Source organism: Thermoascus crustaceus (assembly GCF_041956765.1).
Source record: "Thermoascus crustaceus strain CBS 181.67 unplaced genomic scaffold VTN00scaffold_2, whole genome shotgun sequence".
In the NCBI taxonomy this organism is placed as follows: domain Eukaryota; kingdom Fungi; phylum Ascomycota; class Eurotiomycetes; order Eurotiales; family Thermoascaceae; genus Thermoascus; species Thermoascus crustaceus.
The window spans coordinates 1,451,086-1,475,527 of NW_027192528.1; the positions used below are offsets into that span (position 1 = coordinate 1,451,086).

The 24,442-nt window shown below is 48.8% G+C and overlaps 7 protein-coding genes across 7 annotated transcripts; 2 read left to right on the plus strand and 5 right to left on the minus strand.

Moving 5' to 3' along the window:
* Positions 1-114: 114 nt before the first annotated feature.
* Positions 115-842, minus strand: VTN00DRAFT_4046 (uncharacterized protein; the record flags this gene model as incomplete). Its single annotated transcript, XM_069430431.1, has 3 exons — positions 115-200; positions 296-419; positions 681-842. The coding sequence occupies 3 exons, from the start codon at positions 840-842 to the stop codon at positions 115-117; spliced, it is 372 nt and encodes a 123-aa protein (XP_069289567.1).
* A 1,417-nt stretch (positions 843-2,259) lies between these two features.
* On the minus strand, positions 2,260-3,657 carry VTN00DRAFT_4047 (uncharacterized protein; the record flags this gene model as incomplete). The annotated part of the gene is made up of 3 exons (XM_069430432.1): positions 2,260-2,784; positions 2,863-3,298; positions 3,389-3,657. 3 exons carry the CDS (start codon positions 3,655-3,657, stop codon positions 2,260-2,262), a joined length of 1,230 nt encoding a protein of 409 aa, XP_069289568.1.
* Positions 3,658-5,695: 2,038 nt separating this feature from the next.
* VTN00DRAFT_4048 (uncharacterized protein) lies at positions 5,696-6,759 on the minus strand (the record flags this gene model as incomplete). The annotated part of the gene is made up of 5 exons (XM_069430433.1): positions 5,696-5,949; positions 6,031-6,142; positions 6,194-6,312; positions 6,367-6,489; positions 6,555-6,759. The coding sequence occupies 5 exons, from the start codon at positions 6,757-6,759 to the stop codon at positions 5,696-5,698; spliced, it is 813 nt and encodes a 270-aa protein (XP_069289569.1).
* Positions 6,760-8,453: 1,694 nt separating this feature from the next.
* Positions 8,454-8,840, plus strand: VTN00DRAFT_4049 (uncharacterized protein; the record flags this gene model as incomplete). Its single annotated transcript, XM_069430434.1, has 2 exons — positions 8,454-8,527; positions 8,615-8,840. 2 exons carry the CDS (start codon positions 8,454-8,456, stop codon positions 8,838-8,840), a joined length of 300 nt encoding a protein of 99 aa, XP_069289570.1.
* A 2,805-nt stretch (positions 8,841-11,645) lies between these two features.
* VTN00DRAFT_4050 (uncharacterized protein) lies at positions 11,646-13,167 on the minus strand (the record flags this gene model as incomplete). Its single annotated transcript, XM_069430436.1, has 2 exons — positions 11,646-12,120; positions 13,040-13,167. The coding sequence occupies 2 exons, from the start codon at positions 13,165-13,167 to the stop codon at positions 11,646-11,648; spliced, it is 603 nt and encodes a 200-aa protein (XP_069289571.1).
* An 844-nt stretch (positions 13,168-14,011) lies between these two features.
* On the minus strand, positions 14,012-14,812 carry VTN00DRAFT_4051 (uncharacterized protein; the record flags this gene model as incomplete). The annotated part of the gene is made up of 1 exon (XM_069430437.1): positions 14,012-14,812. One exon carries the CDS (start codon positions 14,810-14,812, stop codon positions 14,012-14,014), a length of 801 nt encoding a protein of 266 aa, XP_069289572.1.
* A 4,255-nt stretch (positions 14,813-19,067) lies between these two features.
* Positions 19,068-22,302, plus strand: VTN00DRAFT_4052 (uncharacterized protein; the record flags this gene model as incomplete). Its single annotated transcript, XM_069430438.1, has 7 exons — positions 19,068-19,076; positions 19,149-19,396; positions 20,781-20,840; positions 20,902-20,929; positions 20,998-21,593; positions 21,666-21,935; positions 22,011-22,302. The coding sequence occupies 7 exons, from the start codon at positions 19,068-19,070 to the stop codon at positions 22,300-22,302; spliced, it is 1,503 nt and encodes a 500-aa protein (XP_069289573.1).
* Positions 22,303-24,442: the final 2,140 nt, after the last annotated feature.

Genomic DNA, 24,442 nt, shown 5'->3' on the forward strand with positions numbered 1-24,442 from the left:
ATGAAACTCAAGACACCACACCCGGAACTCCATATCACCATGCCTCATAAGCAAAAAGAAAAGAAGACAAGCAGAAGAATCTAATCTAGCTGATAACAACCCCATCCATCTACTTCACTTCAAATTAAACTTCTGTCCCTGGACAATGGGCTGGTCTTTCTTCCCATTACCACTCAGACTCTTCCCGCACATAGGGCAGGCTGCACACAATGTCAAATCAACGTCAGTATTTGTACACCACCACAAACAAGCAGACAAACAAACAAGGAAAAAAAAGAGGGAAGAAAGAACGTACCGTTCCTCTGATACGCGCAGCGCTGGCAGTACTTCCGGCCCTGCTCGGTCTTGGTCTTGCACGACTCGCACGAGGACGAGTACGCTGCGTAGGGGTTCTTGGCTTTTTGGCTGAGGAGTTTGTTCTGTTGTTGTTTTTTCGTTAGTCTGATGTCCTGTCTCATTCTGATTATAGAGAAATGGAAATGAAACGTCAAGTCCCATGGAACAGTCAGGTGTTGGCGGTGTGGCGATTTCGATATGTCTGTTCATGGAGTACATAATGAAACGTATAGGGGTATGATCAAAGAGGAAAACGATAAAACAAGGACATTGAAAAAAAAAACTGCACTTTTACGCACAAAGAACCAAACCAAACAAAACGAAAAAAATATACAAAAACCTACCTTACTAACCCCCGTATTCCCCAGCGTCGGCTTCGACTTCGCGTCCCCGCCAGCGCCAAGCGTGCTGGACGGCGAGCCGTAATACATGTCGCTCTTGCGCTTGACGCCCGGCGTGGCGAGCTCCGTTTTCTGCAGCTTCTTCTGGCATTTGGCGCACACCATTTTTGAATGTTTTTTTCTTTTAGATGTTAATAAGACTGTTAGACAGGTAGGCGGTATCCCTGTGGCAATGGGAGGTTGAATGAGCTCCCTCGTGTGGAGAGGAGTCTTGTTGGCGGCGGAGTGCCTGCGCCTGCGGCCTGCGAAGGCGGAAAGAGAGAAGGTGCGGTTGTAACGCTCAGCCTTGGGAAGTGTATGACAGAGATAAGATCAGATGTACAGTATGGGAGATGTCGACATCGGTTGAAATAGCTGAAAGATGGATGTGGTCGTTGCGGTGCTATGTATGGATACGGATACGGATGCGCCACCGGGAGAGAGGCGCCAAGAATCGCGACGACCCGCCGGGACATATCCATGAGCCTGCGGTGCCTTAACGACGAGGATGCGAGGTTCATCTCCACTCACGAAGCATTGTTTACTGTTATTAATGGATTATTATTTGCTATGTATTACAGAATTAGGTTAGACCCTTACGCCTGTGGGCGTGTTTGCATTTTTCTACGGATGATGAACTTGAACAGACATGTTCGCATGTACAGTGCTATCGATGATACCCCCGCAAGTCTATGAAAACGCATCATATTCCATTGTACTACTGCTCCAATGATACAGGGATCATATCAACATGCATTTCCGTCTCCCATATTGTCCACCCTCCTCTGCGAGGACCGCTTTGACCTCACATGCTTAGAGGAGTCCGAAGTCCCCTTCTGGGATATTCTGGCTGTCATCCTCAGAGCAGAGGTCAAGGATATAGATTCCCTCATCGAACAACTCGATATGATTGCCATTCACACAGGCTCAACAAGATGTCAAGACTACGCATTTCTGAAGTGAAGGCGATTCCTGGACCGTCGGGTGTGTACTTCGAGCTCTTTCCGCAGAGCGTGAAGAGAATATCAGAACCGGAGAAGAGATTCTTGAACACATCGCAGCTTTTATGAGTCAAGTTGACAATCATATGTAAATAAATAACCGAAAATGACAGTAGATACATTAGTTGTATGATAACATATTGAGATAACGGCATATGCTTGTTCTGTTTCTCTCCTACTGTACTTGATATATGCGTGGATGATATCCCAAAATCCAATATATACAGGACGATTCACACATATCCATCATATACATCTCGTCTACTCTCGGAACATCTGCTCCAAGGGAAAAGACTAATCCATGAAACGTAAGAGAAAGGCAATTTTATAACTGAATGCCAGGGTATCTGCAAAAACAGGGTATATCACGTCCAAAAGCGTCAAAACAGAGAAAGCAACAAACACTCGGTCTGATAGATTCTTTAGGGGCTAGAAAGCACCATATTGAGTATTGGCTTTTTTGTCGAGATAGTGGTTTCTGACTTTCGTGATCAAGGTCCGTAAGGGCCCATGAGAAACGCGGAAGATACCAAAACTATCCCTTACTGTGTATGTCCAGGGCTCCGGCTAGTCTGGCCTTGGGGAACCTGATTCGCAGGCCCAGATCCCATTTCCCGTGTTTCCTGATATGGGCTTGTAGGAGAAACTTGTCCGTACTGGGATTGCTGTTGCTGCTGCCACTGCGTGGGCTGAGGGGCGAAACCAGGTTGCGAGACCTGGTACATTCCCGGTTGCTGCTGCTGGAACTGGCCCATGGGTGGCTGATAGGCCTGGAACTGACCAACAGGCTGCTGGTGGTACTGGACGGGTTGCTGAGCAGCGTATTGCTGCTGTTGTTGCTCCGGGGGAACGTGGTACTGCGCGTTGGTCTTACGCCAAAGCATACAGTACCCGACAATCCCAGTGTAGAGACCGACAATGCCGATGGTCCAGATGACTGAGGTAGCTGTGCTGAGGTAATCTGGAGGAGAGTTTCTTCCAAGATAGTATCGCATCGCGATGATTGCGTTTGAGAAGCAGAGGAAGAAGAAAAAGAAGTTTCCAATGCCGAGGAATATGGATCCGAGCTGTTACAACAGTCCCGTTAGACAGGTATCTACCAGACTATGACGACGATGATGACAATGTGGAATGCAGAAACTTACCAGTGAATTGACCTTGAGAGCACCGGATTTGATGACGACAAAAACAGAGCAGAGAATTATCTCCAAAGAAGCCAGCCAGGAAATTATCTTACGAGCGCTGGAGAGTTTGGCAAGAGATAAAATCAACGGCAAGCTGCCATATGTCCGGTTCACGTCTTGAACCAACGTGACAATGTTAAGTACGGCTTCCACGAGGGAGAGGACCGAGATGACGCCCAGGATAGCCCAGTGCAAATATGTAAATGGGAGGTAGCTCTTGCTTCCACGGTAAAGTCGATCGAGGTAGTTGTGAAGAATCCGGTAGAACACGTAGAAGATGAGTACCAGTGCGAGAAGCTCAAATATGGTCCAGAACATGAGCAGGACGACATAGCTTTGCTTCACCGTCACCTCAAGGACGTAGAAGAACAGGAGCACGATAGCGAGGATCTGACGTCTGCAGCAGTCAACTGTTAGTACTTTTATTATCGTCCAGAAGCTTATACGAGAACATTCACAAGGCGCAAGTTCGACTAACTGTACTCACATTATGTTGCTCAAAATCGAATAGATAAGAGACCTGGAGGGAACTCTGTTGGCGGTTGGGTCACCCTTTGATCGTTTGATGAAGAACGAAGCGAGGAGAAACACTAGGCAGGCGACCAGGGTTATTATCTCGAATACCAGAGCGGTTATCATGAGCATCCTCGCTCTCGCTCCATAGACACCGAGCGGAACTTCCTCGTTCCATGGGGAATCATCGTTATAGTAAGAGCTGCCGCTCCCGGAGGAGCCTCCGCCTCGACGAGGGGCCATTCTCTATGGCAGTAATTAAAGGATGAACTGTCTGCAAGATGGATCAAATGACCGCAAAAGACAATAGCGGTCCCAAGATTCAGCAGCAGAAGAGATCAGTCCGAAAAGCACAGTGCAGGAAGAAAAAAACAAAAGACAATGAAGAAAACGAGAGTTAAACACGAACGGGCGTTGAGGCTCTAAATACAAGTCATCCATCCCGTGTGAAGGAGATCATCCCAGGCCGCCAGCGAGGCTGAGTCTTCTTCTTGATAATTTGCATTATTTTTGTTGTCTTTGCAGCGAACAATACGAGGTGACCGGCAGAAGTCAACATACAAACCTCGTCGTGATTGGTTTGGGCAACTTGGAAAACTAGGTGAAGCGTTGAATTACGAGCGCTTGCTGCTTGGCGCATATCTTAAGTCGAAGCGCTAGCACGATAAGCCACACTATCTACTGTCCCAACTTCCCAAAGATCCTTAGGGCCTGCGGCGATCCGAACCTCATTCATCCTTAGTCTGTGTTGCTGCGGTCATCCCGTGTCAGAACTCTTTTTCGACCAACGACAGAGCCGACCATCGTTCTAAAAAAAAAAGTTCCTTGACATTAAGTATGTGCTCGGGCAGCATGTGCTTGGTTAGGCGTCCAGAGAAACTGCCTGAGTTACCTGCCTAGGAGATGATTGTCCTAGCTAATTGCTGAGCCTCATCTGCAGCTTTAGAACTACAGCGCAGCAGGAAAACTTGAAATCGATGTTATCAACTTAACCCCCAAGTTAGGTATGCTGGGTGAAATCTTCTGTATTTCCGTTCATTTTTGCTGATGATGGCGCAGCAACTATGGGCCGCTCGATTGCTGATCTTTTGATTCCTGTTCCTATTACTACCTCCATTTCGAATCCCAGTTGAATATCTCAGGCCGTTTTGAATTCGTTTCTGGTTCTAGGAATGGTACAATTATTATGAATATTGCGATTCTGACTTTATCGATGTCAACCTTTGGCATCTCGAAACAAGAGACTATACGTGCTTAACTCGCCTTTCGATCCTCCGTATAACTCCAAGTCACTATCACCCCTGTCAACTTCTCTAAAACCGTGCTCCAAATACCCCCACAGACCCTCCTCAGTTGATCCAGTTTAAGCAGGTAGACGCTCGTTCGCCCATGAAGACATCCTTCCACCAATATCATTCCGAGATATCGACTCTGAAATTCAGGGCGGACGTATAGTACCCTAAACTTTCCATGAGGAGATGTCAGCCAATGCCTCAAGCTTTTGAAGGTTTTCCACACTTATTCAAGATATAAAAACATACTAAACACAGTCCTACTTGCCGAGGATCTCAGCGCGCTTCAAGAACCGCATTCCGCTTATAGTGTCCATGAGTGCTTCGTCAATATCCTCTGGTCGATATCTGTTGACATAGGTCTCACGTAACGGCTGTGCTCGCTGCGTCCTCAGTGACCATGAAATATCTATTCTCTGGATCTTGTACGAATGCAACATCTCACGACACTTTTTCACATCCCCCTTCCTGTTTTTGAGGTGCACTGCATGGCTAGAGAAGCCTTGAAAGTGGATTGTCCTCTTGTGCTGGGTCTTCGATGCCTTTGCGTGTGCGGTCTCTGGTGTAGTGGGACTGGAGAACTCGACGAGACATGATGAGTGCCTAGTACTAAATATGGTACCTAGCTGAATCGAATTGGAATAAGAGTTGATTTTGAGAATGTAAGGGAGTTGAGGACACGAAGGCGTCTTGGTGACGTTGTCACTCGCATCTATGTGTACGGTGAACCCCCTGACTACTAGTACCTAGTACCGACCGGGAAGACTTAAAACGCGGGTATCTAAACACGTTCAATTCTTTACGGGATATCGACTATCAAAGCTAGGTATTTATCTACAGATGTATGCTACGCGCTGTGAAAATCAATAGGAAACATTAGAGCCTGAACTGTCAATGAGATCTACTCAGCTTGCTCCGTAAACGTATGGGATCCGACCTCTGTCATTAGCATCCACTTTTCCGTAAACACATTCGTGACGCATCAAAGCCTATGGGCAGACCTCCTCCGGAGTTGCGTTCTGGCAGGGTGGGTGTGGGAGCACGAACGCGTCGTCTGCCATGACAAGATCATGGTCGACCTTGTGTTTAACTGTGTAATCCATCAAAGGCTGCCATCTACGGCATTTATGCCATACACTGAAGTCAGGGTAAGGTCCATCGTGCCCTTTGACCCAGCTGCTGGTGACGATTCCAACGTCTCCGTTGCACTGAACGACCTGCCGCAGCATATCGATACAATGGTCTTTGTTTATTGGAGTCAGCTTTTTCTGTTGCTAATTCGGGGGCAGTGGCATCCTGAAAGCAATAGATAAAAATGACGTACCAATATGGAGCCGAAGAGTCTGATTTTTATCGCCGAAAGCGACAGGCCGGTTTTCAGGCCTGGAGTAGTAGTCAAGATACGTATATTGTCGTATCAAGTTGACGCAGTGGAGCTTCGTTCTTGTCAGCGGCTGTAGTGAAATCAATAACAGTGAAGACGGTACCTGATGGGTAACTTCCAAGATACCAATATACCAGCCACCTTCATCGTCAGGATACTTTGCTTGTGTCAACGGCTTCTTCAAGAGGGGCATGTCACGAGGATCGAGTTTGATTTCTGACACTACTAGAGTGTGAACTCGAATCGTCTCCATAGTGTTAACACAGGCGTACTTACTATTCAGAATCTCTTGCCATGCAGCATCAATTGCTGGGCTTGGAGGTCCTCTGAATGGATTTTGGTCGTGTAGTGCACCCCGTAACTTGATCGTTTCATATTCGACTGCCTCTATCGCTGGGGCTATTGTCGCTGTCAGCGTGGGCTTTTCACCTGCGAAAGTACAACACGTTATATATAGGACATACAGTATGCGGACAGTTGAGCAGCACACTCCTTATCCGTAGGCGCCCTTCGAGCTAGTCCCGAGAAGAAAAGGCCAGCCGAGGAAATCAGGATAAGGAACTGGAGTATCCAAAGGCATAGACTTGGACGCTTAGAATATCCCGTTGTCCTGGATTCACCGTTATCCTCGAGAAGAGGCTCTCCATCACTGTCATGCGAGGGAGACATGTTTGACGAGTTTTCCGAGATAGGGAGCAGGCTCGAAGATTTCTCCATTGCAGTGTCTCGGTGTGAAGGGAATATGAATGTGGACTGAGTTGTTGTGGGAAGCAGGAAGAAGGTTGGCTTGTAGAGCGATATAGGCGAGCCTGCACCGGGTGAATCTGGCTCCCGACAAAGTGAATTCGATCTCTATGCAAGAATAATTTGTTGGTAGAACCGCCAAACAGTATAAAGGGGTTTTCGCGTATCGATACCGAGACATCGCGTATTATCCGCCAGCTACCTGTTCGACTACGGCTATCTAGAGAGCAAAACGTGGTGAGCTCCATAAGCTTTCTCAGGATAAAGGATAAATCATCCAATATTTTGCCATACTGACTCGTGTGGATCGAAGATCGATCGTCTCATGCACTAAACGGTAGGTATGCTACGCCATCTCCTGCGTTGAACAGGAGTCATTGACACCTTCACTCTAAGTGAATGCTGATCCTCTTGGCAGTGTTTCACAGATAACTGAGTGAACTATTGTTTCATTCAAGTTTAAGTTATCGTAACCCTGTTAAGGCTGAGGAGTATTGGACCTAGCTCAGCCACGCCAATATGAGGCCTTCCAAGCAGAAGGTGAAGCTGAAAAGGCCAGTAGATAACCCGAACGAATAAGAGATAGAGGCAGAATTTTAGCACCAGTCGAACTTTGAAAGAAAAGTTCTTCGCTGCTTCTAGTGTAGTGAGACGTGTGGCCTAGTCACCGGAGGTCATAGCGTGGAATTGACGGGGATGTTCGGAGAATCGCTTGGGAATTATGGTTCTCGAAGGGAGTCTTTCAACAGGTACTTCAAGATCGATTCTTTTCGTCATTATGTAGATCACGCTCAACTATGGCATGGTTGTCATTGGGCCTTCTTTACGGTGGTATGTACTAGGAATCTCCAGGACATCTCGTTGGGTTATGGGAGAATGAAGGTGAACATGGAGCTCCGGATTACTGAATAACCGTATCTCTACCATTTGTATCTCTTGAAGCCATCTAATTATCGCCTACGTTCGCCTTGGCCATATTTCCTTCGGCTAATTCCTCTATGGAGGCTTAGCCTATCATCCTCCTTCCTACTACTTGGACTAACCACACGAGACTCATGCAATTAGACCTAGCCTATATAATGACAAACATTAAAAGGTAACGGTAATAGATAATACCAATCAAGGTATACCAAAAAGCTGGTACAGAGAGCCTGGAGGGTTCCGGAAGTTGAACTCTTAAGTTATCACCGGTAAGGGCAAAGCGTCAACCCAACACAAAGGACTGCAACGCCACCGACAACCACATGGCAAGTTAAAAATAAATGGATAGGCCAGTAACTAAGACTGTGTATGCTCAACGCCTCGGAGATCATCATCAGTTATTTGTCATCAGGCAGGTTTGTCGGCTAGTTCATTCACTTTCCTGATGTCATGCTGTGAATATCCATTGCAGGAAGGTGCTGTGTAGGTGAATGTCGGCTCCCTCCTCCTTCCTCCTCTACATAAAACCCATAGATCTTTCTCGCTTCTTCCTTCTTCCTTCTTGCTTCTCACCTTTCGCCTCTCAGCTCTCACCTCCGTCTTCTCGCTTCTCCCTTCCCCATTCTACCTTCCCTATTCACCAAACCATTCCTTCATCTCGACAGCTTGTCTAAAGATAAAAGGAAATCCCTCTCACGATGAAGCTGTTTGCGCTTTCCACCCTGGCGATCGCCTCTCTTCTTTCAGCTACTGCAGCTGCAGCTGTTCCAGGGTAAGGACCCCTTCAATCCCCGTGTTTGGTTAACGTGTTTTGTCCACCAAGGGTCCCCATGTTGACTTGTTTAAGTGCTAGCGACAGCCTTGACAAGCGCGAGCCTCTCCCGGCCAAGGAGTACATGTACAAACTCGCCTCTGAGAAGACCGTTGACGACAGCCTCGACAAGCGCGCCAAGGAGTACATGTACAAGCTCAACTCTGAGAAGGCGGAGGGAGAGGATATCGACATCAGCCTTGACAAGCGTGCCAAGGAGTACATGTACAAACTTGCCTCTGAAAAGACAGAGGAACTCCCGAACGAGCAGTAAAACGACCTCTACGACACCTCTGAGAAGAGGGAACAAACTTCACGAACGCAAATGTACGATCTCTACGACTCTGACGCGGATGCCAATTGAGAGTAATTGATAGGCAGTTACTGTCCACTCGCCTCACTCGCGACATACCTGCCTATTTCCTCGGCCGAGTTTGGATTGAATTGGGGACGATGGATGGAGATGTCTTTCTATCAAGCTGGAATTGTAACTAACTACATACTCTCCTTAAACTACAAGGCTTTGATGTAAATTCTTGAAATTCGTCGAACTGAGAGACTTTCCAGTGCGTGTAAGGCATAAGCCCCTGGGAATAAATTCGTAGCCTAAGCACAATCCGTCTGTTCTGCTCCAAAATAGCAGATTATAATTACAAAGTTACACTGCGTAACAAGTACATAGAAGCGAGTCTGGAAGGCATGTAAGATTTACATGACGGGCTTTTGGTCCGTCAATTGGGCATCCATGCTGACGCGGCTGTCAGAGAATACTACCCCGTTGTATGCGTAACACTGCTTATCCGTTATTGGATAATTGCATCTCGAGTATTGGAAGATCTTTGAGGAAAATTTTTACCAAGAAGACGTATTATGATTCTCCAGACAGGGGAAAAAATAGAAGTAGTATCCTTGCCTGATGATACATGCGTTGCAAAAATGCACAGAACTTTTGGCACCACATGGAACCTGGAACATGGATGTATGCTTGGCATTCTACCGCAATAGCTTATTTGAAGCTGAAGTTTTCCTGAATTAATTCTGCGACAGGTGACTTTTCAAATTTGGTATCGGACAGCAGTGAGAGCAATTTGATTGAAAATTTGCAGATACGTGCCTAGATCAGTTACGAACCTCCGTCGACTCTTCCGATACCAGTAATCGAAACAATCCAAATTTGTGAACGTCCTCGCCACTGTGACCTCAAACAAAAGTCTAATCTTCAAAAAAAAGATCGACATTGCAGCTCGTGGGCATCAGAACATTTCCACATAAGTCTCGTTTAGGAGGACCAGAATCCCATGCATCTACTGCAGTAGTTTTGACGGTGGCTTCCAAATAATCTGCTGTGTTCTTTGTCTGATATAGGCTTTCTTCGAAGGATGAAAGAAACCTTCTTTTTTTCCACGTGTGTTTAGGGCCGAGCTAACAAGAGCATGGGCTTGCAACCACAGCCCCCCGGCCTCAACGCCCCTTGTCCACAATAAGCTATCCCTGTGTTAAGCAAGGCTAGGTGATTTTTTCCCGGGATGCCGGTATTTGGAATAGGGCAGGGTACCTAAGTAGCTACCACTGCATCGGTAAAATGCTGTGCAACACTGCATCGCCGGTGTACCTGTTGGTGGCGTCCTGACACACCAGGTCCAATTCCTTTGTTTCAGGCGGCTGGGACCTTGGCAATATTCGCCCCCAAAGCAGAAGCAAGGATCAACAGCTTGCGTAATGAAAAAAAGGAGACAATTGCTTTTTTTACAACGATGATGACCTTTATAGATAGACAAAATTCAATTGACGTTCGACGGATGATGGAAACAGTATATTAGGTAAGTAGAGCGCTTTAGAAATTGAGAATAGAGATTTGCTATCATAAGGGGCTGAAGGAGATAGTACTTAGACATGTGAATATGGCCCAAATCTCAGGCGACTGCCAAAAGAAGAGGATCTACATACGTTGTGGGGGTCACACTATTTCTTGAACAAAAAGCAATCTGGGCATGAATGACCGCCATCCTGGTATTGACTAGCTCATGTCATGTCATTCATAACTCTGGTCTGCAACATGCCATCGAAATGCCGAAGGAAAAAAAAATAAAATAAATAAACGAGCAAGGCGAGTTCCTACAAAACCTGATCGATATCCACCGTCTTATGCATCTCCAGTGGGGGGTGGGTTGTTGGAACATTTCAAGAAATTCCCAATTGAGCAGTTACTCCGATTCATCTCGTCTTTGCTTAGATACGTCCTTATCGTGAATGAATTATAAAAAGAATTCCCCGTTTGTTGATCACGAGGGACATAGTGGAGCGCAGATGGTGCGTCATTTCTCAACGAGCTGGAACATGCGCGACTACGTGCAGCGGGTGTACGGTGTCTTCAGAGATCTGCTCTAGATTCTATTCCTTCAAGGCCGGATTGTATTTCCTTCATTTCTCACACACTCTCTTACGCATCTTTGACGAGACTAGCGACGAAGTTGCACTGGTGGGAAGCTGCAAACAAGCTCATGAGTTCTGCTCCGGGGGCGAGTAGCCGATGTGTTGCTGAAGCTGTGTCTTACAAGGCCCCATTTGCAGGATTCCTCCCCCCCAGAATGGTGAAGAAATATCCCTTTTATTCCACAAGATAAAATGAAGGTGATTTTTTTATTATTATTTCCCAGCAGCAAATGCCTTATAAAAGTTACATAATTCCTTTTTGCAGGACCATCTGTCTATATCCCCAAGCAACTATACCTGCTCCAATCGTTATCTCATCACGACATTTTCAAGTTTCCTGGTCACCTCATCCACGGAAGTCTTCCAAACGCTCAGAATATTTTTGAATTCTTGCGTTTATTTCTTATTGTCATCTCATCAAGGTCGACACGTTCTCCATCCGTAGAGATGAGGCCTGTTGCGACACCTTCACCGCGCGATTACCATCTTATTATGTATGACGTTGATTCTGTCAAAATTACATCCTAAGATCAGTTGTATTCTTAAAAAATTATATATATAATATACATTGTCGTTCTACTTCATCATGCTTGTCATATCATGCTCGCCTTTATCACCCTATCTAAAAAATCCCCCTTGCGACAAGTCAAAAATCAAACTCCAAACACCCCTCCATCGTCTCAAGGGCAGCTTTCAACACATCAAGGTCGCCAAACGCTTCGATGCCGATGATATCCACGATCGCCACCCAATCCGACGGCGGAAGCGTGCAGACCCCACTCTCAATATAGCACCCGGGATGCGTGCTTAACGCGTATTCCTTCAACGCGTCGCAAGTGGTAGTACCTATAAACTCCTGGGGGCCACCATCAACGGCAGCATACGGAACCAGTTTCCGCTGCAGACAGAGCACCGTCTTCAACATCCAGTCCTGGCCCTCGGGACTCAGCTTGTCTCGCTGCTCCCAAAATGCCTGGCATCCTTCGAGGCCGTAGTGGAGAGGGTAGCCGCAGGGTCCGCAATGGTAGCGGGACTCGAGGCAGAGGGGGTAGAAGCTGCAGTCGTCAGGTTGTGGGTCGGAGCATATGGCTGGGAGTGCGGTCTTGCTGTTGTTAGGGAAGCTGTGTAGGAGACCACTATGTCAGCAAGATTAGGTACTTACAACCTAGTTGAACGATGGGACCAAGACATCGTGTGGGGTTGCTGGTGTAAAGATCAGCCTATATGAAGCACTAGGTGTGTTTACCTTGACCGAGTTGCGTTGATGGCAGTAGTCAAGTTGGTTAGCGCTAATAATCCAAGCAAGATAATGATTTCTGCTCTTAATCTTGCCATGTTGCTTTTGGGATACAATGTTTCCAGGTGTTCTTTCCTGTTCTAAAGTAGAGAGAATGAACTGGAGAGTACTACAAAAATCAAATGAATTTCGAAACGATTAATGGTGAGGAAAAAAGAAAAAAAGGAAAAAAGGAAAAAAGACGGTGTATGTCTAAACCCAAACATTCAGTACTATTTAAACAGTTTTTTCCCAGAGCCCACTCTGGGACCAGGTAAGTAGTACTTAATGTCACAACCCAGCTGACCCAGTGATGGGAACACGAAGAGAATATGTAATGTTGAACAAGGTAATGTTGAGCAAGGTAATGTCGAACAAGTAAGCAAACTACTGATCAGCACGTGATGCTATACAAAGTCTTAGGTACTACTCACCAAGGGCACCTGGTGCCCGGACCCTTCCTTCACTTACCGTTCTAGGTAAATTGGTATCACCTCATCAAGGCGCTCGCAGTATGCATACTGCAGAAAAGTGGACTGATCCACCGTGTACTGTACCTACTTCCTAAAAGGCAAGATGCACTTATTGTAAAGATCCAGAGGGGCCAGATCTGCAGTCTGCAAGCAGGTGTTCTCGGCCTGCTGAATTGACTACCTTAACTCCGTACTCCGCAATTGAGGCGGTGCAGCAGGTGCGGTGCTGGCGGGGGTGGAAACGTAACGAATAAAATATAAGATAAGCCACAGCAGATCGACAGTGCACACCTGTACACGATCGGAGTTGCGACTGAGGCTGAAGATGTGAGATGAGTTGGCGCGAAAATGGGTGCATGGAGGTAGTACCGAATGTGGTACTGGCTGGGGTTCGAATCGGGTTCGGGCCGGCCGGCCATTGGATTGGAAAATACAACCTTAGCACCTAAGACTTGAAATATATGCAAGGAGCTAAGTAATTAGCCAAGTCCCCAGTAGTTGCGTACTTAGCTAGGTACCTAACTGCACGATGGGCCTATTTACAGCGCATTGTACATACCTAGCTGCAGGCCGTGCGTAAGTATGCATCTAGCCTTAGCACCTGGCCTGAGTTGTGGCTTCTCGATCGATTTACTACTAGAAAACATCCAAAGCTGCGCCTCGATATCTGTCAGCGGCAAGGCCGGACCGTCCTAGAGCATTCTAAATGTCTGTGCCGGCCTCCAGGTCGTATTCCAGGATGAGCCGGAAACGGAACCCCTCTGTACCCCACTGAGGCAGGACGCATGCATGTGCGTATACCTGAAGAAATATTCAACATCAGGGGGATAAATGCCTAGGTGGCTTGGATAATGCACCTCTGGGGTCAATGGTGCAAGGAATAGGTACATTAGTACGCGGCCGTCGCTATCATCACAATTGCGTAAGTAAATACAACTCATATGACAGCAGGGAAGGGAAATAGATAAGCCTGAATCTCTGACTTATTTATGGAAGATTCAAACACCATGGGTTGACAGACAAACACAAAAAGCATACATAGGTGCTTAAATACTAAAACAGCTGGCATAATAGCGAAGAAGGCCGGTGTGCATCAACTGTCGCCATGTCTACACAGGAATGGGAGTCGAAGAATCAACGAAGTCATAAAATAAAAATAATAGATCGTGTCATCTCAAAGAAGAACTGAAACGAAGGAGAAAGAGGGGGAAAAATATGTTCAAATCCAACGGATGGAAACGAATGGAAGAATTACCATATCAATCAGAAGATCTCCAAATCCTCGAACTCAACAACAAGTCCATCTCCAGCTCCCCCGTTCACCGTGCCATCCAATCGAGGCCCGTTCATGGTCTCCCACATCGTACTGCCCCTCGACACATTTGCTGGGCGACTCGCGTATACGCCAACGTGGACAAACTTGTCCTCGACGCCGTAGAAGAACCATGTCACCTCCCGCAGCTTCTTCCACGTGCTGCCAACGGCTCCCGGAGTCACCGCAAACGGCGAGACAGAGGGGATCTGGTACCAGATCCAGAGCGAGTGGCCGATCCGCTCAAGCTTGATGCGCAGCGACGTGATGGCTGTCGGGAGGTTCGGTAGGGCGAGAGGTGACAGGCACCAGTCTGCGCCGTCGGCGGTCGCGCTGACGGACGACGCATTGACGGTGCCTGAGCAGAACTCCATCCCGGCCTTAACCCATTTGCAAGATCGCGGCGTCGTCTGATTCCAGATCTGTCGGCCAGATGAACGAATGCCTGACGTGGCTTGGGGCGTGGTAGTCTCAGGTGGCAGTGACTGCCCTGGCGCAGCACCCGCGAAGATGACCAGGCCGCCTTGGTCCCATTCCATCTCCCAGTCCGCGGTGACCGTAACTTCAGCTACGACAAACGGGTGTCGCAGCGAAGTATATACGATCGGAGCGGTAGATGTGTCTCCGTTGGGCGGCTTGCGCCAGAGGTCGGTGTTCGGTCCCGCGGCGAGGGTGAAGTAGTCCATGCATTGCGGTAGGGAGAATGTTGGAGGGAGGTTCAACGCTGTGAAGGATGACCGGTCTGGAGGCATCTTTACCTATCTTTTTGGGGTCTCAGCCCTTCCTCCTCGTGCTTGATCTCTTGGAGATTCCCACTATCTCCCCGACCAGCCCTGCAACGGGGCTAAACAATTCCACGCGTTCGCAGCAGAATGACAGAAGTTTCTCGTAGGAAGGCAGCTTGCAGCCAGCATCCACGGGCTCTGCACCGTGCGTTGGGGCCCGAGGATTAATAGGTAAGCCTGACGGCCCCGTGATGGACTTGGGGCCTCCTTGTGTGGTCGATTAAAATGAGGCTGACAATTGACCCGCGAGACGAGGCGGAAACTATTTGAGACAGTCAAGCTCGGACACTTAACACAGTCATACAGGAGTAAAGATGAATATCCGGCAATAGCGGTGTCGAATGCAGCAAAGGGGTCAGCACTGAAAATGGAATAGAAGAGTAAAGCGCCGTGGCGCCGGATGCGGTTGCAAAGGCGTCCCGTAACGAGAGCAAGATGGATGGTGAGAACAAGGGAAGGGCTGGGGCAGGATGAGATGAGATTAGAAGACCGGTCGAGTGACAAAGAGAATAGTATTAATAACGGACAGTAAAGCACGTTGCCCACGCGGAGCAGGACGTTGGAAGATTTATATATCAAAGGGGTGGTTTAGCCTGGATACTCGAACGGGAAAGGGGTCGGGTACGGGCAGTCTACGCCTGTTTGACTTCTACTCCATGTCTTCGCCTTCGCATCTGAAAGCGGTGGCGTGTTCGCGCGAGAGGATGCGCCGCGGCTTTGAGGAGAAAAAAAAGTCGAGAACGAGATGGAGTAGGCGGTATCGCGACACTCTGGTCTCCTTGGAGACGCCAGCTGAACGACCGCAGCGCGCGCTCCGTGTGGTCTGGCGACTTTAGCAGCAACTGGCCCGACTGATCCATCGCGTCGAGAATTCGCCACGGCGTTTTTTAAGTGCACAGGACGACTCGTGGCTCTGGGGCAAAGGCTCAAGCCTCATCTACGACGCTTGACGGCGTTTTTTCTATCATTGTACAGATCGATTATTCGCTCCGGAAGAACCGCTGCGCGGCGTATCGCCCGCGGCCTCGACGGTCTTCCACTGCGGAGCACCGCGACAGGACGCCGTGAAACATCGTCGTGGGCCATCCGATCTAGTCTCTTGTTGGACTGTGGGATCCATCGTCTGTTCTGACGGCCCCGTGTGTGGCTGGGCCATCTCCGTGTTTGGCTGATTCGTCATCTTGCTGTCTCTCCACCCTCGTTCTCGACAGACCCGATCCGTTTGCCTCTGGATACCTGCACAGCTGTCTGGCGCATGCTCTCTCGAACGTGATCGAGACGATTTTCTTATGGTGCTGCGCCAAGCTGGAGACGTCGCCGCTGCGTTCAGCCGCTCCGGACGGACCCCAATCAGGCTGGGTCGCAACGCCTGTGATCGTACCTGATCGCCATGCACGATCCAAGATACGCTCGACGAGTCGACGGTGCTTGATTGCTGGCCCTGGGTAGCCTGTGGCTGCCGCAGCCTCCATGCTGCAGAAATACCACGATCCCCGGCGGCTATTGGCTAGGGATGTCATGCGCAGCGTCGATTTTTGGAATCTGGAGACCCCTTGATCAGCGACGACCGGGGACGTCGAACGAGCTGTCGAACAAGTCCACGGTCTTCTGCCCCTTCGCGCGCTCGATCCATCTCTCGTCTCGACCGGCGCACGAAAAGGGATCCTAGAAGCTCATTGTCGTTCGATCCATGCCTGGATGCCAGTTTCTTTTACCTTTTTGCCTTCTGTCGACGCTCGACGGCCGTCCCGACGCTCTGGATAACAGGTATGAAGCTTAAGTTTATTCCTGCAGCCCACGATCGGCCTTCTCGTTGGATAAACCTTGTCGGTAATTCTTGGCCCGATTTCTCGTTTGTTGTCTAGTTGGGCGTTTCATTCTCGACGTGTTTGCTTGGCCAGTTTATCGGAGTGTCCGGTAATTGATCAAGCAGCCGTTTCCTCTGGTCAACCTTCCCTTTTTAGTGGAATACAGGAGTCTAAGAGCCATGCAAAGTGAGTATCAAGTTTTCCCCTTGGATACATCACCTGCTTAGAAAGGACCCCACATTGTTCAGCCCTGCAAGATTTTGTCAACCTGCAGATACCAGTGGCGACGATGTCACTTCATCCCTATGCAGCAAGTCCCACTTCGACCCATCCGACCCCGCAGAGCCCTCTGTACGACCTCCTACACAATCCATCTCGGTATCCTTCAAAAGATCTGGCAGATTCTCGCTCAGGCTACTCATGTCTTGATAAGGTCATACTAGTGACCCATGTGACGAAGCTAGCTGAAGAAATGCAGTTGACCCCGCATTGTACATCACAATTTCTTATATACAGCACTCCTCTTCCCCGAGTCCCACCAGAGCAGGTGGCGTCGTCTGCAGAATGATGTATCCCTGCTTTGATTGTAGGGCATTCTAGGTATCCGGCAAAAGTTCGGGAAAGGTACTGTACCTAGGTATACGAAGAGCTTTGCCGTATCCGTAATCGGAGCGGCAAAAACTGTCAGAATGTGTCAGCGGGATCAGGTCCTGACTGCATCTGCCGAGTTTGCCGGAATAACACGCATGACAGGTTATTAGTGATTGTATTTACTGTGACAAAAGGTTTTATTGTAACTCGGATTAATGGTTAATCTTGGCCTGAGGTTTGTGACACGACACGTGCTTAACTAAAGAACCGATTTCAATGGCGGAATTTGATACAGCTCGGGCACAGACGTGATCTACAATGTCCATCTCCACCCAGGAATAGCGTGCAGAATGATTTTGCTCTGGTCCGCCTGGACATTTCTCGTGCAGGATTACCCTCAAAAGCACACGTGATAATCAAACAAGCATTCAGAGCCATGGTTGTGGCGAGGCCCGGAAGGCATCTCGGTGCGCTGCGCTCCGTGTAGATGGTGCTCCCGATGATACCGGAAATGGTACCATCGAGATGTTGAGGATGGACGCAACAATCATCTTCGATGATCCGACCACGTTGTTCTAACCAAAGATCCAGATCGCGGAACTATTGTCCGGTGATGGCAAGGAATATCCCTGCATATCGGACTTCAGCGGATAGCTGAGGCTGGCTCATGACTGAACAAACGGTTGGTATTAGAGAGAAAATCAAAGCAGATCTGTGGACATTCAGACTACTTTTGCCTGCTCACACCATCATATTTTTAGCATGTTATTAGAATCTGCCCCTGATACTCTGCTACTGAACAGATAAGGCATACCCGATCTCTATTTTTAGTATCAAGCTGAAGTCGACTTTGTTGGGAGAGTGGTGAAGGAGAATATTGTCCCATGGACTAGGCTTCTATCACCTGTCCAAGTTCTTCGATGTCGTCTTTTCCCATATTGTATATGGAGGGACGGATACCGCGATTGTTTCCGTTCGATTTAGGAAGGACGGTCTCGATGGTCTATATGTGCTATTTTTGGATTTGATTTCTTCTTAATACTGATGATACGTGTATGCTACTACATGGACTGTTCTCAGAACTTGTATGTATATCAATCGAGATCCCAGATATCTATCTCTAACTATCTAACCCAGCCAGCAACTAACTCCTAGTAACTGAAGGAGGCATAAGATAGATACCCTAGGATTATGGGGTTGAAAATTTCCCCACATCCCTGTCTTGTTTGGATCTAGCCACGCTCTCTTTATTTTTTTGTCTCCTTATCCTGATAGGTGGAATATTCGTCAGCGCATGTTCTTGAACATGCACGATTGATCTTGTTCTGGAATGGGCTAATATTCACCAGAAGAGACTAGGCTAGGAACGGTACATACGGGATCTTACAGGGCTCCTCGACTTTCCCCACATCCAGGTGGCTTATGGGTGGCGTATCCCATTTTGTAAGCTTGAATACTAACTACACATTATAGCCTTTTATAAAGACCTAAATACCATATCTCCGGCATTGATTAAATAACAAAAGGGAACTGTGAAGACGTGAAGCGCATTTTCCAGGTCTTGGGCGCGTTTGTCCAAATCCGACGGCCAGGGCAGTAGATGGTGGACGTTATCCCCGAATTGGCGACGGATCCCGTGTCTAAATATGTTCTCCAGCTGGGAAGCGTGTCGGTCAGCAGTGCCACCATCTGAACGGGGAGGTTTTTATGGATTTCTGGAACTGCATGAAGAGACTCGTCTGAGAAGGAGCCACACCTCGCTGCTTTGGAAAGGTCCTTGAAGCCAGCTATCAGAAACACTATCTCACAGAGAGCCAGGCAGCATGCATATGGTATGTGTATTCGGTCTATAAATCATTTTCTCTCTTCCTAATTAGAAGTCATCTCTGATGACGTGCCAATAGCGGACTGAGAGAGACAGGAAGCGAAACAACATCAGCGACCCTGGACAACTGTATCTTGCTCATGTTGTCGAATCCGAATATCGTCCTTCAACCACGCGAGGAGCTCGATTGCGTCGTGGGCCCCGATCGGACACCGATCTTCAAAGACGAGCGCAATCTCCCTTTTATGATAGCATCATCAGAGAGACGCTCTGCGTAAGACCGATCAACAAGTTCAGAAACAACCACCACAGCATTGAGGACGACTGGTACAACAGCTACTCCATCCCCAAAAAAATCAATCGGCATGGCTAACTGGCGGGCCATCCACTCCGACCCAAACGTCTACCCCCAGCCGGGAGAGGTTCATCTCGGAGCGATGGTTGGATTATCCTTACAGCGCAGCGGAGGCTGAGATCTTGACAAACGTTACGTGACGCGACTATCTCACCTACGTTGGGAGGGAGAGTGCCGGCATGCATCTGGCGGAGAAGAGCCTCTTCATCAATGTCGCGATGCTGTTGTGGGCGTTCGGCCTAGGTCCTGCGAAGGATGAGAATGGACGGAGTATTCCACTTGACTTTACAACCAAGGGGGTTACAACCTGGGCAGTACAATGTGCATCAGTCCTGAAGCCGTTGTTTGATTGTTTGATTACGCCACGGTCAGCGCAGCATAAGCAGATCTTAAGGGAGGAATGGAGGATCGCTCAGGAAAAGGGAATCGATTTTCCTCATATCGAGTTCCCTGTCTAGACAGTCTACACAATGCACATATAGTCATATTTAATGATAAGAGTTCAATTAATATCCATTCACCCTTTTCTCCATACCCGAAAAGCATCTCTATTGTCTGAAATGATAAATCTCCAGAGTAGGTACGAGATACGCACTATTTATCCCAACCGTACCTTATTAGTCATCTACTTGTATTACTATGTCACAGCTCTTATCTTTTCTTTCTCTTTCCCTTTCTCTTCTTTCCAGGCCTTATTTGATCTCTTAGTACTTAAAATTCCTAATACGGACAGAATGACCCTTACCACCACAAGACCCGATATATAATCAACGGATAACCCCCCAGGAATCAGATCGCACACGGTCAAGTCAAGTGAACGAACCAATCTCCAACATTACCCCACGAAATAAACCCATCCATCCCGTCCCTCTCCACTTTGGCTACAAGTTCTGACAGAGGACAAGCATATCAAGATATCGTGCGGGGCTCCAGAAGTGGAGAGATTATTATCTGGCCAAGAGCACCAATACATCCCACAGCGCAACGGGCCGGCTCTTTGGTACTTTATTCATCACAGTACCTGCCTTTTCGGCACTGATGTTCCTTGCATTCGGTTTGATGTACAGTACATACCTGACATGGGTATCGTATATAAACCGGGTCTCCAATAGCCTTGAGCCCCACATCGAGAACAGCCATGTCTCCATATCATCCCATCGTCCCTCTGAGCCAAAGTAGTAGTATGCATTAGCCGGGGTGGAATGAAGTAGCTTCGATCCAGTATTCCGTTTATACGGATATAACGGCCCATTTAGCCAGCAGAGCTCGGAGTTAATAATAGTAATAATAATATGCCCGCAGGGCCTTTCGGAGGATTCCCTACCTTTTGAGGTCGCACAGTATACAACTAGACAGGCTCCTCTCCTCAAATAGACCTCTACATCCTGTATATTATTACGCAAGTACCGCGCCCAGGTTCGTGCTAGAAACGTTGACTTGAGTTAGTGACTTGAGTGAAAGCTCACCGCAAACGCAGAATGAGCTCAACACAATCAGTCATAGTGGTACGTCCCAACAACCCGAACCAGATCCATAATAACAACTCTCAATGACTCTTATTTTCATACGACAGGTCGGCGCCGGCCCCGTCGGCCTCCTCGTCGGCCTCCGCCTCGCCAAAGCCAACATCCGCACCATCATCCTCGAGGCCCTCCCCGTGGTCGAGAACTCCCCGCGCGCCGCTGTCTACCACCCGGTTGCGGTCCAGGAACTCGACCGCGCCGGCATCCTGCAGGATTGCCGCAAGATCGGGATGGCCAGCGGCCAGCTCACGTGGCGGCACATCAGCGGTGAACCTATCTTCGAGATGGGGCGGGAGGTGTCGACGGACGAGCTGTACGAGAATCTGATCCTGGGACAGCATGAGCTGGCGGGGGTTATTTTGGATCACTTCAAGCGGTGTGAGGCAGGGGAGGTGCTGTTTCAGCATCGGGTGGTGGGGATTGAGCAGGAGGAGGACGGTGATGTTGTCACGGCTACGGTGGAAACGCCGGAGGGGGTCAAGAAGTTTACGGCATCGTATCTGATCGGTGCGGACGGTGGGAGGAGTGCTGTGCGTCAGTTCTGCAATGTCACCTTCGATGGATTCACATGGCCTCAGCAGATCGTTGCGACGAATGTGGTGTATCCGTTTGATAAGTACGGGTACTCGACTGGGAATAATATCTGGTTTGTAGCCTCACTGTCCCCTGGATAATTTAATCCTTTTCAGCAAAGATTCCTGACCTGGACCATTTGCAGCCACAAGGACCACTACGCCGTGATCGCAAAGATCAGCAAATCCGGCCTATGGCGAGTCTCCTACGGCGAAGTCGGCGGCCTCTCAACCGAAGAACTGCGGGAGCGGCTGCCCATGAAATACGACGCTCTCATGCCCGGTCCTAGACCCCTGGAATATGACCTGAAGATGTTTTCCCCGTATAAGATCCACCAGAGATGCGCCAACACGTTCCGCATCGGACGGGTGCTCCTCGCAGGAGACGCTGCTCACTTGTGTAATCCGTTCGGGGGGTACGCGCCCAATCTATCGAGAGGAACTTCATTCATTAGTATAAACTGCATACTAACTGAATATGTATAATATAGGCTAGGACTTACAGGCGGCCTCCTCGACGCAGGAGCCCTAGGCGATACCCTAATCGCCAGGATCAACAACAACTACCCCGACAGCATCCTCGACAAGTACTCGCAGGTGCGACGGGACATCTTTCTCAAGCTGGTGGATCCGACATCGCAGGCGAACCTGCGACGTCTCTTCGACTCTGATCCGGACACACTTCGAGAGACGGACCCGTTCTTCAAGAGTCTCCTCGATGCTGACGGGAAACAGAAGGAGAAATCGCGTGGGCTGGGGATGTTACGTGTGGAGATAGTATGATGGATTGAGTTTCAAGGGCGTTTTCATTCAGTTTCATGTAAATAACCTAAGTATTGAGCAAGAAATATATATTGTTCATCATGGGAAGTAGACACCCGCATATATATATAAAACAACATCAATCGACATGTAACCTGATACGTTAGCAGATCGTTCATGTACAGCACATGCTTCAGTTAGCAGCTGTACCGTATCAATATCCCGCAATCATTCCGTGCAAAGGAGGAAATCCATCTATCCGCCCGGGGAGAATACCTATCTTGATAAGCGACATGCAAACTAAAGCAATGCCTAGAGCTGAAGCTTGCATATTGGAATCACGTGTGAAGCACCTCTTGCGCAGCTAACTCGACCGCAGCATGCAAAGACGTCATCAAGTTTCACACGGAGTAGATCCGATGTGACCTTGAATGCATTTGCATTCGCAATATTCGAGCAACCCCTCCTTATCAGAAGCCAAAATTCTGGATCTTAGAAGTGATCGGCGGCTTAGCAAAGGATTAGTAGAGTAGACGACCAATTGGGGCGCGGGATCGCACACATCCTTTTTGACACTGGACCCGTGATACGGTCAGTAGTCTGACAAAAGATCTCGAATCAAAGGGCTTTGAATCGAGAGCTTGCTATGACTCAAAACAAGGTGCGCGCGATGCCTAGCGCCGTGGACTAGGGCTTCGTAAACTCCACGGCCAAAACTGCAGCTCGCTGCACGTGACTGTTCCCCTCTCCTCTCACCGCCCCGGGCGATTGGCGACGATCTTCCAAATTTCCTGTGTATCTTGACGTGGAAACTCACCATTGGTTCTGAGATTTAGCACATGGGCGCCCTGCTGGGCTTTTCTGCCCTACCGATATCGCGGAGGAAGTGACTTGCGGTTCCTTCTGATCACTTGCGCAAGCCCAGAAATGATGTTTATCAACTTATCATGGAGTCCTGGTCGGCCGGAGACCCCGCGCCCGTTTGGGGGAATCTTCCCTGTCGATCCTTGGTGGCGTTGTCTTATCGCTTCAGATTGTCTGTTCACTGTGGCTGCTGATTGATATCGTCACTTGTTTTGCTTTGTTATTTCTCGGATATGCCTGCCTGACCATGATGAGGCGAGATACCAGCTGTCAAAGCCTTTTAAGTGAAACGTCGTCTGAGCACCCTCCCGTTTGAACGGCCCGGCGAAGGAGGGTGGAAGTCCTCGGTGAAAGGTGAAGCGGTGGAAACAAACGAAACGGTTGCGCACCTTGGAGCCCAAGTTCCCAAACCGGTGGCTCTACACGAAGCCCGTTCAGGAAGGCAGAGCTTTCCCAGAAGTTAAGTGCTTCGCGCCCAACGGCTGACCGTCCATATTGCGTATTTTCGGCATGTTGTGATAGTAGGCGCAGACACGCCACTCTGGGTTGCTCTCTGAGTCATTCGATCGGGAGACGAACATGGCGACGGGAACAAAGTCGAGTGTGCAGAGGGTGAATCTGTAGCAGCTGATACCGTCTCACACTGAGCAGCTGTGCTGTATTATCACGTCTCTTCATTCTTCGTGCTGATATCGAGCAAGTAATGCGGGGTAGAGCGGTTGCTCAATCAGGAGCGCCTGTGTTCGACGAGAGACATGCCCACTGTAGCACCCATGGCATGCTGTGGTGGTTGTCGGAGGATTCGACGACCATGAGAACGGAGAACCGCGATATATCATCCAGCACCTGGACAGTGCTTATGTTTACCGGCCGTAAGTAACATGCAAACAATAGCCAGACGCGCTCTCGCCGCTGGCCACAGCCTCGCGGACTCCAGCACCAGTGAGGATGCTCCTCCAGTTAGCCTCGGCACGAGAGCAGATAGCCACACGTCTTGCATGGAAAAAGGTCTCTCTCGTGCTGTAGTTGTGCGTCTGGCGTGCAGAGAGAAAAATCCAGTGATGGACGGAGGGGAACGGCGTGGTGGGGATGTGGTGAGCTTGGCGGAGGGACTAAGGGATTTCGTCCGGCATGGCCCACTGCATAGTTAGCAGACCCAGACGCGGCTCCAGGCAAATTTTCGTTTTTGCTGGACTGTCCCTGAGGGCCTGCACGCAGTCGAAAACGTTGTTGGTTGTGTTGTCTGTACGCTGAGATCCCGGGGAAGGGCATCTCACCGCATTTTCAGCGTTCTCCG